The sequence below is a fragment of the Thermobia domestica genome, chromosome 2 (genome assembly GCF_964235325.1).
Source record: "Thermobia domestica chromosome 2, izTheDome1.hap1.1, whole genome shotgun sequence".
Classification (NCBI taxonomy): Eukaryota; Metazoa; Arthropoda; class Insecta; order Zygentoma; family Lepismatidae; genus Thermobia; species Thermobia domestica.
Window position 1 is genome coordinate 124497950 of NC_137455.1, and position 16357 is coordinate 124514306.

At 36.4% G+C, this 16357-nt stretch overlaps 1 protein-coding gene across 3 annotated transcripts in view; it reads left to right on the forward strand.

Annotated features, from left to right (window-relative positions):
- The window catches only part of Art8 (Arginine methyltransferase 8), a 52033-nt gene extending 44878 nt beyond the window's left edge, over positions 1–7155 (forward strand). For all 3 annotated transcript variants that reach the window (XM_081745748.1, XM_081745752.1, XM_081745744.1), the window contains exon 5: positions 6237–7155. In XM_081745748.1, the coding sequence (XP_081601874.1) occupies positions 6237–7103 (867 nt within the window). In that variant the 3' untranslated portion in view covers positions 7104–7155. The remainder of the gene's footprint in view (positions 1–6236) is intronic.
- The last annotated feature ends 9202 nt before the right edge of the window (positions 7156–16357 follow it).

The following is a 16357-nucleotide window of genomic DNA, read 5'->3' on the forward strand; positions in this document are numbered from 1 at the left end:
ATAATGCATAAGTTTAATACAACGGAATATTTTTAACTGAAAGTCCAAGAGGACATGAAAAAAAGTTCGAATTATACAAACTTTGAAATATCCAAAGATATAGATTTTCAAATATCTAAGATCAACCGAATAGAACTGCTATGCATGGAAAATAATTAATATGTAATAGACTTTACCTTACGGCTGCATATTATTTACATGATCTGATATTGCAAACAAACAAACTACATTTACTCGTACATAAATTAACCCACGCTTTCCACGAAACATTTAAATATACCCCCACACATTAAATTAGCAAACAAAAAGTATACGCGGTTAACAACCTTAATTATCTGTTCTTACTGTAAACAAGTTCGTGATCTTAGTTTGGTTTGGTTTGATTTGATTGATTTTACTGATTAATAAAATCTTCAATTGCATTTATTGCGTGCAATACCACATTAATATTTGATTGACAATAAATCATAAATTTTCAACTATTTTGTAAACTTCAGATGAGTTTGACACACTTTGTTTCTTTACTTCATCGCCTATCTCGTCTTCGCGTTCTTTATCATCATCATATAGACTGTTTTTGTCACTTTACCCTGTGGCTGCCTCTGGGTAACGGAAAACGTTTCAAAAGTGCATTCTTCTGTTTGCTATCGTTCCAACATTAAAAATTCTTCTGTTGTATTACTTCGAATTATCTAAACAGGACGTTCAAGAGTTCATTTTATCCAGAATTCTTACTACTTTTTCAAGGAAAAAAAACTTTTGTTCCAGTTACCAACTAATTCGAATTATTAAAGTTGGAATTAACAAGAGTCCGCTGTATTTACAAATCAAATTTAATTAAGAGGTTAAATTAATTAAATTTGATTTGAGTTGCGCAAGTTAAACTGAGTTATGACAAAGCAAGGGACATTTAACTAGACATGAAGAAGAAATTAATAAAATCGAAACGTTAAAATTCCTGTTCGTTTCAAAGGAAAATTAAATCCTTCCCTATATAAACTAATGAGCTATAAAACAATAGGTGTGATAGGTGAAAGTGGTGGAGGTAACTACGTACATTACTATGCGTATAGACGAAATGGTTCCAGATAATATAACCTTGTGTTAATTGACAGTTTTATGGCTGAGGACGAATACTGTCGTTGTATACTAGTATGTATGGTCGGTATGATATAGGATGATATATAAAGTGTGTTAATTAACATTTTTATGGTAGGAGTAAGCTTGTAACTATGATTCTATGTAAGCATTTTAAAGATGGAGGCGCCTTTTCCGTGTCGTCCTTGTGGGAAGTGTTTTTTTTTTACGGATACGCGTCGGGTGAATAATATTTGTGAAGTTGTAGAAACACTATTTTGGTGGAAGTACAGAAGCTGAGTGGACTAAAGCGATATTTGTAGAGACTTATGGGAGGAGAAATCGTTCCTTTCATTGTTTAACTTGTACGATCTTATTTTATTTACTGTGTTAGCCCAAGGAAATGGCGCGTTACGCCGTCATGTTATTACGAATGTTTACCATGTGATTTGTTTCCAATATTTAAATACATGTTATCAGGGAAACGGGAGTCATTTGAGAGTAGTTAAGATGATTGCTGCGAGCCAGCTGGAACGAGATCCAAAGTTTCGAATCGTGTACTAAGATATTGAAGACTACGGAGTATAAATCCCTCGATCCTGATTTATTAATTGAAGAAGAGATCATTGATTTGGATGTCGTGGAAAAGTGGATACATTCCCAGCTTTATCATCAGATAAAGAGGAAATTTAGGCTACTAATATCCATCCGCAGATGATGATTATGAGGATTATATATATACCCGATAACACTTCACCGACGGTCTCACCAACGCCAATGCCATCCCATCGATGTTGCATGTTATAAGTTGTAAATGTAGTTCAAGCTGCTTTGAGACTCAGTGCATAAAGGTAGCTATTGAAAGCAGAGATGGGGTGAGGGCACATTATTATGTGAAGGGTGTACGCGCAGTCATGTTAACCGCCTTTTCTTGAATGTTTAATAACAATAGGAGAGCACTGAAACGTGGACCTGAAACATTATAGGTGAATCTCGTATTGAAAAAGGCCTGTTCTATGTTTGCCAAGACTCATATAACTGGACTTTTAACAAGAGAAAAATTTGACACTGCATTTCGTAATTTCATCAGACACCCACGTAAATATAAGAGCTTGTCAAAGTGCTATTAGCAAAAGACCAAACAATCTTATTCGGATTAAATGTGAAGTAAACAAAACTTTTTCTAAAATACTTGTGTATGTAGTTTTTTGTGTATACCTATTTTTTAAAAATGTATCGTGGTGATGTATGTGAAAGAGTTTGAAGAAAACACTAGTGAGAATTGTGTCTAAAAATATAAATGATAACTTATGCCCAGATCCCATTTCTTGTGACGAGTGTGCGTTGAACTTTCAGCATTAGTGTTCCTATCTTAACACTGTAACATTTGCAGTGATTCTTTATCGATTGATAAAACTCGTAGAACATCTTACAGTGTGAACAAATACTTACTTTATTAGAAAAACTCTTGAATTATTAAATAATACAGAATTTCTTGGACAAATTACTCCATTTTTAATGTAGCATTCATTTTAAATTGAAATTTTACTATGTGTTAATTAGTACATTATTGACATAGAAGTTTTAAAGTTTTCCCTTAAAGAATTTGTAGTCCGTGAATTGTGTTAACTGCATGTGATGATATATTACATTTCCATTGCTTAGTAAAGCCATCTTTAAAATATTTTTTTCATCTTTAGTTTGTCAAAAACAAATTGTTTGGTTAGAGACAAATTTACGCGGATTAACTTGAATGAAAATGAATATACTGTATTACACGTACGTAACCCTATTTATCAGTTATATTCGCAAGGTACTATATTTTATTGTAAAACTTTAGAAAAACCCATTTTGATTAAGTAAATATATTTTAGAACATATTGATCTTTAAAATTGGTCTCCATTAAATGTATTAAAGATAATATTAAAAATGAGTATTGTTATTTTCATAAACATAAAATTAATGTTAAGAAAAAAAATCAGGTTATACGTACCGAAATACGCAACAAATAAACATTTGATGAAAATATCAAACATCAACATCATTAACTAATGGATTATCAGATTATCAATTTTATACAAATAAATAAATACACAAGAAGTATGCTATACATTCATCTTATATTTTCCTTTAGTACACATTTTTGTGATTTTTTATAAGAATAATAAAAATGATAAGAATTAAAGTTATAAAAACTTTTTGTTCAAAATATGTTTTTTCTCAGGTTTTTTGTACATGTTTAAATACAATTTTGTTCCTTTTTAAATTTTTTTATTGCTAAATGATATTAAACATTTTTCAAATGAATGATTACATATCATTAGAAACGAAACATTTTCGCAACAATTTTGATGTTTTGTAGCATTAATTATCACAATGTTCGCATTTATTTTTTAAAAATGTAGCACATTTTTTTAAAATAAGGTACTTGTAAACAGTATATTTTTGGTAGTAAGATGTATCTAATACAAAAATGAGGATATACCTTGATTAGGTGCACATACTATCCTACGTATTCACTGAAATACAGAAATTAATGCAAAAATTTAAATACTTCCTCTAACCTCATCCTTAGTTAAAGGATAACATGCAGCAAGTCATTATAATTCTTCTTTTAAGTTTGTTGTTCTGTCAGTAACAATCATATTATACTTGGAAAAGAATCTCTTGGCATCGAGACTGGTAACCATATTGAACGTAACGAGCTGACAGAAAAAGACCTGTGGTTAACTTTTAAATTGTTTAACAATGAAATAATGTCAACTTCGTTATCCTCACTGTTAAGAACTTCAGTAACATTACTTTTAAATTCAAGGTAAGCAACCAACAGATCGTGAACATTTTCACCACAAAACACAGTCAATGATTTAAACAACAGTTCAGTTTTGTTGATGTCTACATTTCTATGAAGTGAAACAGTTTCTGGATCAAATAACTCGCAGAGCTTTTCGTAAACTCTCCACACAGAATTGTCGTCACTTGCTTGTAAATTTGCAGCTTCACCAATACTTTTGGCACGCAGGTTTTCAACTTTACTTCAACTTCAGCCTGGTGAGAAACACTACCTTTTTTAATTAACTCTGCAGTAGCAGATCAAAATTTTTCTGCTTAAGCTAACTCAGTTTTTCGTTTTCCCGACAAGCTAAGGTGAGCATAAGGGTAATTTGACCCTTCTACTTCCTTAATCAGTTGAGCAACAGCACTTCCATGTTCAGTGACAAATGATGCTTGCACCTGAACCTCAAACTTGCCTTTTTTGTTACTGCTAAAATTTTCTAGCCACTGACTTGCATGAGATGATGAACTTTCAATTGTTTTGAAAAATTCTTCTAATTTGGAAAAATCTTCACTTACATACAAAACAGGCTCAAACCAACTTCCCCACCTCGATAAAACTGGCTCAGGAAACAAAGATGAAGTCTGGGATAGTAGTATCTAAGTATTTTCGATAAGCACTTTTAACCGTTCTTGAGTTATGAAACACAGCATTTGTTTGGGTAACCAAAGCATTTAACTCTTTCAGTTCCTTTTGAAAAACATCACCAACTAAATTAAATTTGTGAACCCAACACGTAATGTGAAGCAGTTAAATAATATTGGAAATGCGCTTTTTAGTTATTATTAGCAATAATCAGCAAGAATTCCACTTTTTCGCTTTTATTCGCATTTATGCACGTAATGCCGAATTTCGCAAAAAATCGCGATAATATAAACGTGATTTCTGGCTCTGAAATGAAAAGTTCCAGGTTTTCTGAAACATATACGCATGTTTTTTAATGTTTCGCACGTATCGCATTAGCGAAAAAGTTTCGTCTCTACATATCATATGATAAATATTATACAAGATAACTACATAATTCAAAATTCAAATTTTGGCAAGATATAGTATTTACAAAATTGACTTTGTTGTTTTGCGTAAATACGGTTTAATTTCTTTTGGAATGTGCAACACTAAACTATAAGTAATATTCGCGATTATTTTTGTCAATGTATACTCTCACTCAGGTAATTCCTGTAGTATTAGCCCAAATTAATGATTAGTCCAGCTGGTGATTCAACGGGCACAAGTAATTTAACAATAGAGTATATGCTACTAACAATTGTATGTGTCGCCCTATCAGAAGTTAACACTTAAAATTTTGCCCGTAAACATATTTCATATATTTTTTCCCTTGTGTTGAAGTGTAAGTTTAGTGGTTTCGCTATTGTGTACACTTATCCCTACACTTTGAGATACTCGACGTACACCTAAATTGGACGAAGTAGTGCTTGTAATGTCTGTACCGATGTACGTGAAATGTTAAGGACAAATACTTAAGTGCCCTGTGAAAGTTGATTGAAGTCGGTTAAAGCAAAACAGATATTGATGAAGAGCAGAGTCTAAAATGACGCATTCTATTTCTTATGAACGACTTCGTCAATGGCGTGGTCATTGGTAGTACTAAATTGGACTACCAAATTTGGATGAGAGAGGTTAAGGAGAGCAACAATTATTGGTTAATGCCAAAATCTAGAACTGAAACCAACTTTAATTTAAATTAAAATGAATGAAGGACGTTAATGATATACAGAGCTGGACTGAAAAATTGACTTGAGATGGTTCTACTCAAAATCGCAGGTCAATTAGCCATGACCAAAGCCCAAAATCGACATGAAGTTTCCATTTTTAAAACAGCTTTGAAGATGACTTGGTATGAAAGTCATTGACAGGCTACTTAGATGACCTGTCAGATTTAGTTCAGATAGGTCAAGACTAGCACCCATATTCCCCCAAGCCCAAAATTGACGTGAATATTATCAATAATATTCTTAAATAGCCTTCCAAATTTGATTGAGATGAGTAAATGCCAGCGACTTGATTTGGTCAGTATCAAGACCAAAGACTGGCAAATTAGTTAACAATTAACTTTTTTTGAAAGAAGAATCGAATAGTCTCCGAGCTTTGTAAGATTCATACATAATGGTTAATTAACAAAGACTAAAGGCGGTAAATAAAACTTAAACCTTTATATTGCATATTATTATTATCTCGTTTTGATATACAAACTAAAATTTTCGTGTCACCAGAGCAATAAGTATAATTCAGTCAGTTTGTATGTGTCATATTCAATAATATATGCCATCTATCTATTAACTGTTCATTTATTTCTTTATTTAGGTAATTCAAGGTCGAATTGAAGACATCGCCCTTCCAGGAGATGAAAAAGTGGATGTCATTGTATCAGAATGGATGGGATTTTATCTTCTTCATGAATCTATGCTTGATTCGGTAATTGGAGCTCGTGACAAATTTTTGAAAGAAACTGGGCGAATGTTTCCAGAGATTGCGCAAATATGTTGTGCTCCATGTAAGTTGGAGAGTATTAATAAACAACAATTTGATTTCTGGAACAACGTTTACGGATTTAGTATGAAAAGTGTAAAACATCATGTTCGTCGCTTGAAGACATTAAAACCGGAAGTAGTAGTAGTGAACCATAACGATCTTTTAAGTGAAGATTGTTTAGTGCACTCTTTTGATTTAAGGACGGTGCAGTTAGAAGATATTGAATCTATCAAATCTAGACATTTTGTCTCGGTGAATGTAAGTGGAAGCTATGATGGATTATGTTTGTGGTTTGTTTGTAAATTTCCTTATACTGCTGGTGATGGTGATATTAAGAATGAAACAGTAGAACTTTCTACATCTCCCGAAAGAAAACCAACTCATTGGAAACAGACAGTAATTGTTTTACCTGACTCACTCCAGGTGGAAATGGATGACATTGTTGGATGGGAATTATATTTCAGTCGGGATCAAAGTAATCCACGGCACTATAACATTGAATTTACGATGTTAGACCCGTCAACCGAGCGTCATCCAGTTCCGTGTAATTGCCAAATGACGAAGTGCCGAGTAATTCAGGCATACTTAGAACATTGTGAAAATGCTGAAGATAACATTGATGGTGAAGATGTGATAGATTTATGTGAAGATAATGAAAGCGGTGAGGAACGTATATCTGACTCAGAACAAAATTCTTAGCCTCAATTTCTTTTGTATTGATGAGAATAAAAATCTATTCATAATGTAATAATGTCTTATATGATTTTCTGTAGCTTGAATTTTCTTAAGCGAATCCCTAAATAATTATATCCTTTAATCAGATAAAACTATTACGCCGTTGATTCTCTAACGGATGTCAAATAATTGATCGGATTCTCTTCCACAGCAAATGCCAATAATAGGTAGGCTTCAAAATAGTAATTTTTTAAAAACTGTCGGCACCATTTAACTTTTTCCCCTAGATTGTCACACACTTCAATATGAAAGTAACATTTTAATTATTTTTTTTTGAACACGGAACAATTACAATTATTTTAATTTATTATTTTGTACAGTGTTTGAATGTAAACCTAAATATTTTGAATAATGTGTTTACAGAATTAAAGCAAACGAGAAAGATGACAGAGCCAAGTAGTTAATACATACAAGGGGCTGTAAAATTTGTAAGGATGATTCCTAATACCAAAATTATCTAGCATAATGTGCAAGAAACCTCAAGATTTGATGAAGACCGAAATCAGCACACAAGACAGATAAAATACTCTACATGACACACACCGAACAATAGCTAACCACTACATGGTGTTCGTAGAGTCTAGTCCGAATCATTCAAGTTTCACACAGTAAGTGCTTAAGATGGTTTGCAAACCAAAAGCACTGATACGATTTTAGTTTCTGCTGTCATTACTCATCTCGACTGTTTACCGTTTACAAATGTAATGGTACGGACTAGACTTTAGTGAACATTCTGTGCATTGGTAAAGCGCCCATTTCTGGTGGTACACGGCGAGTGTTATGAACCCATCACATTTTCCCCATTCTTATCAGTGCTTTGGTTTGATCCTGGATGTCATTTGAATTTGTGATGGACAGTATCGTGTCCATGAGTTCTCTTCCAAACCCTAATGAAAAAAAGGAATAATTTATTCTACAACGTCGAATACATGGTGTTGTTGTTAGCATTAATCTTTTGCTTGACTTTTCAATAGTACTAACAAAGTAAACTTCGAGATCTACTTTGTGCAAGGCCGAAAAAAATATACCAGGTTAATCTATAATATAATATATGTGTTTATAACCCTACCCTTTCCTAACGTATGCCCTGGCCAACCTTACGATATTCCAATTTTGACCTTCAATTGCCATACACAATAGTTTATTTTACTTATTAATGTGGTAAAATAATAATAAAATAGCTTAACAATAGAATACGTGCGTACATGTATACAGATAGCAGTCTTGTTCCCAAAATACAATATGAGAGAATTTGATACTTTGAGGAAACACGTGATCCCAAACTTTTGGTAATAACGTCTTAATTTTTAAATTTTCACTGATATTTGATAATATGGCATGTAGAAAGCGATTATAAATACTTCCTTAAACGTGAAATTTCATTAATGATATTCCTTTCCATTCTTTATTTAGTGAAAAGGACTACTAACTCTAATAGCGTTTTCTGTAGTTTCATTTTTTTTTTTTCAATGACCATTGCATCCAAATTTTGTCAATATTAACTAACTATATAGCCTACAAAACCCGGAGGTTCAATGCCGCGTTCAAAAAAGCTCTCCACTGACTTCTATCCTTAGCCAACTGGATACAGTTTCTACTTTGTATTCCTATTGCTGTGAGATCCATGCTAATATTTTTCTCCCATCTGCGCCTAGGTCTTCCTAATGGTCGTTTTCCGATTGGACTTTGTTAAAACTTAGAAAGCGTTCCTACTTTCTTCCATTCTGACTACATGACCTGCCCACCTGAGCCTCCTAAATTTGATGACCCTAACTTGTCATTACATAAAAAAGAATAAATATGCGAATCTTACATAAATCTCAAGATTATCCTATGGAAAAAGAAATAGTATTGCTCCTTCTGAGGTCACAATTTCTTTACTTGTAAACAGTGGTGTTATTCTGATTCTTTAGCAACCGGTTCTGTATATATATATACACAGGGTGTTAATGAATTATACCGACAAACTGCGAGAGGTGATTTCTCGCATCAAAATAAGAGAAAAAGTTCATATGGACCTATGGCGAAAAGTGCATAGTTGCAGAGCTAGGGCTGTCCAAAATCGCGAAAAAGCTAAATTTCAAGAGGCCCTATTTCGAATTCTAGAAACTGTAGATTGTTGTCCTTATCAGCGTAAAGAAATCCACGCATACACAATCCAAAAGTGAATATTTCATCAAGTTTCAATAGGTGTACAGGGTATTCCCTACAGGGTGTAATTCTCAGATATGCTCTCTATAGAATTTTCAAATATACCCTGATTTCAAGGAGGGTTCAAAGTAGGCAAGAGGTCAGCTTTGATAACAATGGACATCCAATACTTTTTAGGGAAGTCGGAAGTGTTAGGAACCGGCAGCTCCATGTCTTGTTCTGTTCGGAATAATGTGTAATGTGATGCATTTCATCATGGTATATTCCACGTTTTCTTCGCTTATAAGCGTGAAAGAAAACATCGCAGCATGCGTTTACCTGAGTACGAGAGACCGTGCTGCTGACGATCCTTAACACTTCCGACATTACGCCAAATGATTCCGTGATCACTGCTATCAAGGCTAATGGTTTGCCTATTTTGGGGCAATCATAAAGTCAGAGCGTATCTCAAAATTCGGTTGATGGCATGTCTGAGAATTTCATCTTGCTGGGAATACTCTATACACCAATTGATCATTAATGAAATATGCATTTTTGGATTGCGTATGCGTGGCTTCCTTTGCGCTGATAAAGACCACTATCCATAGTCTCTCGAATTAGAAATAGCACCTCTTCAATTTTTTTTTCACGATTTTGGACAGTCCTATCTCTGAAACTATGCATTTTTCTCCACAGGTCCATATAAACTTTTTCTCTTATTTTGATGTAAGGAATCACCTCTTACAGTTTGTCGGTAAAGTTTGTGCCCATATTTCGGATACTTAATCAATTGAGCTGTGTCACGTGCATATCAAGAGCAAAACAAGATGTCAGGATGAAACACAAAGTTTAAAGATTAAAGAAAGTAAGGATGGCATGATGGAGTTTACAGATAAATATTCAAACCTTGTATATGGTATATTATGAAACCGTACAAAAGTAAGCATTCATTATTTTGGCTTCCCAATTTCGGATACGGCGGTGCCTAATTTCGGATAGGCTTTCAAATAACATTGATAGACGACAAATATGGTTTATTAGCACTGATTTTGATACACAAATTATAGCAAATACAAAGTAAGGAAAGGAAAGAACAGTTGTAGCTGACTATTCACAGTAGTTGCAGTTTTATGTCTGCCAACCGTCTTTCTCTGTTCCGGCATAAAGCTCATGTACCCATCTCAAACATCCAACACATCTAATCCGTTACTCTCCTGATATGTCTTCACGATAAGCAACATAGCAATAAACACATTCTTCGTCTGCACTGTCGTCCTCGTCAGTGGAAATTAGAGGAACAGCGTAGTCTGAGTCACTATCTTCATCAGATAATGGAGTCGTCTTTGAAGGCTTAGTCGTTTTTATTGTCTTGAAGGCTTTACTGTGTCTCGCAAGATATTTCCTTTGCTTTTCGCTTTCTTGGCGGCAGATTTTTGTGTAGCCAATGCATGCCCATATGGGGATGAGGTTATCACTGGAGCTCGTCCACTTCTCCTACCATCTGGATGAACCTGGTAGTGCTGGAGGGGGTCAAATGGTGAAAGTGGGGGGGATTGTTCAGGAATAGGCAGGCCCAGGCCCATATTTAGGTAAGTGCTATTCTGTGCTCGAGCACAAGGTGGAAAATTTTTTGGATTTTAAAGATTCACAATATTTAAAACTAGCAACCCGCAGAGTCCCGTGCAAGCGCGAGACAATGTGTTTAATCCGCACTAATTAGCTCAGCTCAGATATGACCTAGGGACCTGAAACAGGTCATTTGGATAATTTCTCTGAGAGCTTCAAAACATTAAAATTCCATGTTTCTATCTATTATGGTTCTCGAGTTGAAAAGGGCTACAGACAGACGCACATACACCTTATTGTATTATTAATATGCTATTACACCATTATTGACGGTGAATAATGTTTTCTTATCAATTATGCGGGGGACGCAAATTATTTAGAGCACAGTGGCGCACTATATATAAACACGTGCCTGGGAATAGGCCTACGGATAGTAGGGCTACTGTCACTTGTGTTTCGACGGTAAAGGGTCAAACCGAACTAGTAGCTCTGACATTGCTTTGAACGGGTAGAAAATCACTGTCGTCGAAAACATTCGGATTGAAAGCCCACATTTCCGAAAGCCGCTGATTGCAGCTTGCGTACTTGCAGCCTACGTACAAGCTGCAAGCATACTTGTACGTAGGCTTTACCAAAAATCGCACCAATATCAGTTATAGGAACCGTCTGAAACGGGTGATTATCGAGCCAGATATCGATTGTCTGTGAATAGAACTGCTTAAATGGACCCACAAAACTCTCATCCAGAGGTTGGAGCTTGTGCGTCGAGTGGTGTGGCAAGCACACAATAATAACACCATGGGTCCGCCGTACGGGAATAATGTCCAGGTTACGGTTGTGCTAATAGTGCTCATCTAGTATGAGCACAACAGGATCGCTAGGTGATGGTTTTACAACTTTTAACGAAAAGTTCAAACCATTGTGTGAAAATGTGCATTTGGATCCAATCTGATGGGTGGCATGCTGCTACGGTCCCTGGTGGTGTTCCATGTAGCAATACAGGTTTCATAGGCACGAGCGGAAAAAACAATTAGAGGGGGGACATATGTACCACAAGCATTCATGCATGTCACAATAGTTATTAAGGAGCCCCGTTCAGCGGAGGACAGTCTCGCAGCCTCACGTTTCCCTTTAACATTCAGGACTTGCGAGCGTGTACCTTGGACAATGGATATACCAGTGTCATCGACATTGTACACTTTTGATGGTTCGAAGTTCACGTTTTGCGATTCCGGGCGCAACAGGTCAAAATAACAAGATACTTTCCCTTTTTTTTTAAAAAAAAAAAAAAAAATTGACTTGCAAATGAGACGTGCTCTGGCTTTCGAAAAGAGTGGATAGGGTGCTGGTTCAAAAAATTCTTTAACCACTTTTTGCCAACAATGTTAGTTCGTGTTGAGAATTGATGTTTAATGTTGTTCTTCACCGCAAGCTGATAGGCTAGAATTCGAACATCTCGATGCATAAGCCCATAAAAACGTTCATCCATTATTGTACAATACCTAGAGAGTTCTTCAAGCTCAGTTCCTAAGACACATTTACGTCCAATTCGTGGTTGGAAACGTTGCTGACTGTTTCCACATTTGACATAATCTAAGAAAGTTGACCTGGGAACTTCAAACACTTTGGAAGCGCAATTGATCCCCCGCCAACAACTTCCTGGAAAATATATATATATATATATATATATATATATATATATATATATATATATATATATATATATATATCCTCTTAAGTTGTATTATAGAGAATTGTATTAAACCGAATGAGGATATTAACAAATTCCCGTGGAAAAATTCTCTGTCCTCCCATTTGATTGTAAGGCTAGTTTTAGATGGAAGCATTTATCGTAGCATTTCTTGCAGCAAAATTCGGATAATCGATATCCTACTGTGTAACGTAGCAAATGCTATAGCACTTCCCATGCCATGGCATTTCTTGTCGATAGAAGCTGCTTTATTTCGTACCATTTTCCCCAGCATTTATGATCCGATTGCAGCGCCGTGCCAAATATCCATGGTCTCTGTTTTGTGTGGAAATTGAATTGTAGTAAAGAAAAAATTAGTTGGAGTAGGAATGTTCTTTGCCCACATACTTTGTGGTTTTCGTATTTTAATATAACCAGCGAAAACTGTTGTTACAACCTCTATAGCTTTAGCTACCTCTTACTTTAGTTTCGGAGCCATAATTGCGCTCGTCTCCAGTGATTTGTTTGCTACGTCACAAGGTGCTTATTAAAATGCTACCGTGTAAAAGCACACATACTTTTGATGCCATAGAATATTATACGAGATTTTTGGCAGTATGTTCGCTACGAGAAATGCTACGATAAATGAATCCGTCTAAAACTAGCCTAAGGTATTGCAAACCCCCGGAAGGTCCTCCCCACAGCAGACAACCTCTAAGTCAGCCCATGATCAAAACATGGCATTTATATGCATTAAGGCAAGAAGACACACACATATACATAAAAAAGAAACTATTTAATATGGCACATCAAAATATAAACTTGGCGAACTTCTTTAAAGGCACCTCATTTTAAAAACAAAAGGTAGGAAAAAGATAACAAAAATATCGGTGTTGTCAACTTAGAAATTATTTCCAGATAAGAAATAAAAACTTTTTACGTGCAAAGCTATTCGTCAATTACTGTGTATAAAAATGGATTTATTAAAAGTATTTAGCATCTACTTTCCAGTGACGGTATGTTTCAAGCATTGAAAAACCAGAGACGGTACGTCTTCATCACTGAAAAACCAGAGGCGGTATGGCATACCACCACATACCATCTCACTTCGACCACTGGAGCGATGTAAACTATTCAGTTTTGGTCATTTCTACTTACCACCTAATTACCCACTATTTTGAACGTTGTTTAGTTGAACTATTTTATTGTGACTACGGTTGTTACTTGCAACCGTACCTGTGTACCCTTCAGTTCGTCATCATTCGTGAATTTGAATGTACTAATTGCGTATAACAAAGTCAAATATGGATTTATAAATGCTTTTAGCTTTTGGCCATGAAGAATTAAACAAATAACTCTTCCACCATACTTGGCGCAGGTCGGACATGTCATATTCATCCTCTACATTTGGATCGATTACACTGGTCGGCATGAAAATCCTCCCATGAGGGTGAAAGGGTGTACCGCATAGATTTCGAGACGCTGATTACGAATATTTCATCGAGAAAGTTCCAGCACGTAAGGATTTTTATTTTTTTGGCGGGGTGCTGTTTCCATAATTGACCAAAAAAATCGTATTTTTCGTATTTAATATGTGTTTTCCGTGTTTGGAGTGCATAATTCTGAATTTTTATCTTAATCCAAGAACTGTTACTAGGCTATATCCCAGGAACATTCTTTTCTCTATCTCACGACCCCCCGGAAACGTACCCCCTCCCCTTGGGTTGCAAAGATTTATTGTCGTTCCACACTGCATACACTAAAACCTAGGCCTTATTGACGGAGAAAGGTTTCGTAATCAACTTGCGATCATTCGTCGGCTCCCTTTTGTCTAGACGACAGACAGATTGTTGAAAAAAAGGCGCCAAGACACACCACGTTGTCGCGTGAAACAAATATTTGTTTCGAGTTGATCTTCGTGTTAGAAGGTGGTGTTACGCTGTGTCTGTGTAGGTCTGCGTGAAATATTCACGTTTGTGTTAAACGAACATGCCGAGAACTTGCAATAATTCGACAGATTCATTCTACTACATATGTGGGGAAGTGATTTTCAAGGGACAAAGTAGGCCTTTGTCGCCGTTCCTGAAGACAGCCTACCATCTGTGCTTCGGGTGTAAAGTCGGCGACCAGGATCGCGTCTGTGCTCCGAAACAGTTCTAACTCGTGTGCGCGTACTCTCACAGGATGGTTGAAAGATACTTATAAATCGATGCCGTTCGCCGTACCTATGGTTTGGCGCGAGCCCCGTGATCATGTTTCAGACTGTTACTTCTGCCTGCCTAATATAAAAAGTTTCTCAAAAAACATGAAGCATAAAATACAGTATCATAACTTGGGTTCCGCGAGGAGACCTGTGAAACATGATGTTTGTCTGCCTGTACCCGTACCACCAGACTCATACACCCTGTGCAGTGTTTCATCCGATGAAGAACCTGCTGTTTGTGAGGATGTTGCACAATCTTCGAGTACACAGTCAGATCCCAATTACGCTCCAGTGCCTGACACTTATGAACCACAGAGCTCCCTCGTGGCTAAGCGGTTAGCGTACGCGCCTTTGGCGTGGGAGACTCGGGTTCGATTCCCGGCGGGAGCTCATGTGGTTCGGATTCCACGTTAATCAGTAGGTCCACGTCTCATATAGCCTCGCTGCTGAAAGGGACACTAAACTAAAATCAACTCAACTCAACTAATGAACCACATGTGATAAGCCAGGAAGAGCTGAATGATCTGATCAGAGACTTAAACCTTCCCAAGTCTAAGGTCCTGTTGCTTGCATCACGACTTCAACAATGGAATCTACTAAACCAAGATGTGAATATATCGATGTATAGGAAAAGAGAGGTGAGCCTAGTTCCTAATTTTACAAAGGATGGTGATTTGGTGTATTGCAGTGACATTCCATCGCTTATGGGACAACTGAAGTTGAACTACAACATTGAAGATTGGAGGCTATTCGTAGATTCCTCTAGGATAAATCTCAAGGCAGTGTTACTACACAATGACAATGAAAAGCCAGCCACCCCTATTGCTCATGCTGTACATATGAAAGAAACATACGAGAACATGCGAAACCTATTGCAGAAAATAAAGTACGAACAGTTTCAGTGGTCTGTATGCGCTGACCTTAAAGTTATTGCCATCCTCACCGGTTTACAAGGAGGTTACACAAAGCACTGCTGCTTCTTGTGTCATTGGAATGGTTGAGCCAAAGATCAGTACACCATCACAGAATGGCCAAGCAACTGGTCCCAGGGGAGATGAACGTGGCTAATGAACGTCTTGTGGATCCGGAGAAAATATTCTTACCACACCTTCATATGAAATTAGGGCTCATGAAGGTCTTTGACAAGGCCCTGAACCGGGATGGCGAAGCATTTAATCATCTCAGAAAACTATTCCCAAGACTCAGCGAGGCCAAGGTGAAAGAAGGTGTTTTTACGGGACCTCAAATCAGAAACGTTTTTAAGGATACTACATTTTCTTCTAAGCTTAATGAAGTGGAAAGTGAGTCTTGGGAGGCCTTTCGAGAAGTGTGCAGTAACTTTCTAGAGAATCATAAGTCACCTGATTACCAGGGCCGGCGAGAGCGGTCGCGGGCCCCGGGGCTGAGCAATCCCGGGCCCCTTACACTTCCCCTTATAACCTTTTACGTACTTACCACTTTGGACGGAGGTAAACTAAAATGAACATTAAGGCTTATTTTGAACCCTTTATTAGACCATTAATGCGTTTAATTTACATGTTAAACAGTATTGCTATATCTCCAAGTAAGTGAATAATAAGAACTCTGCATCTAGCCTATATTCACTGTTCGCTGAAAACAAAACGAAAC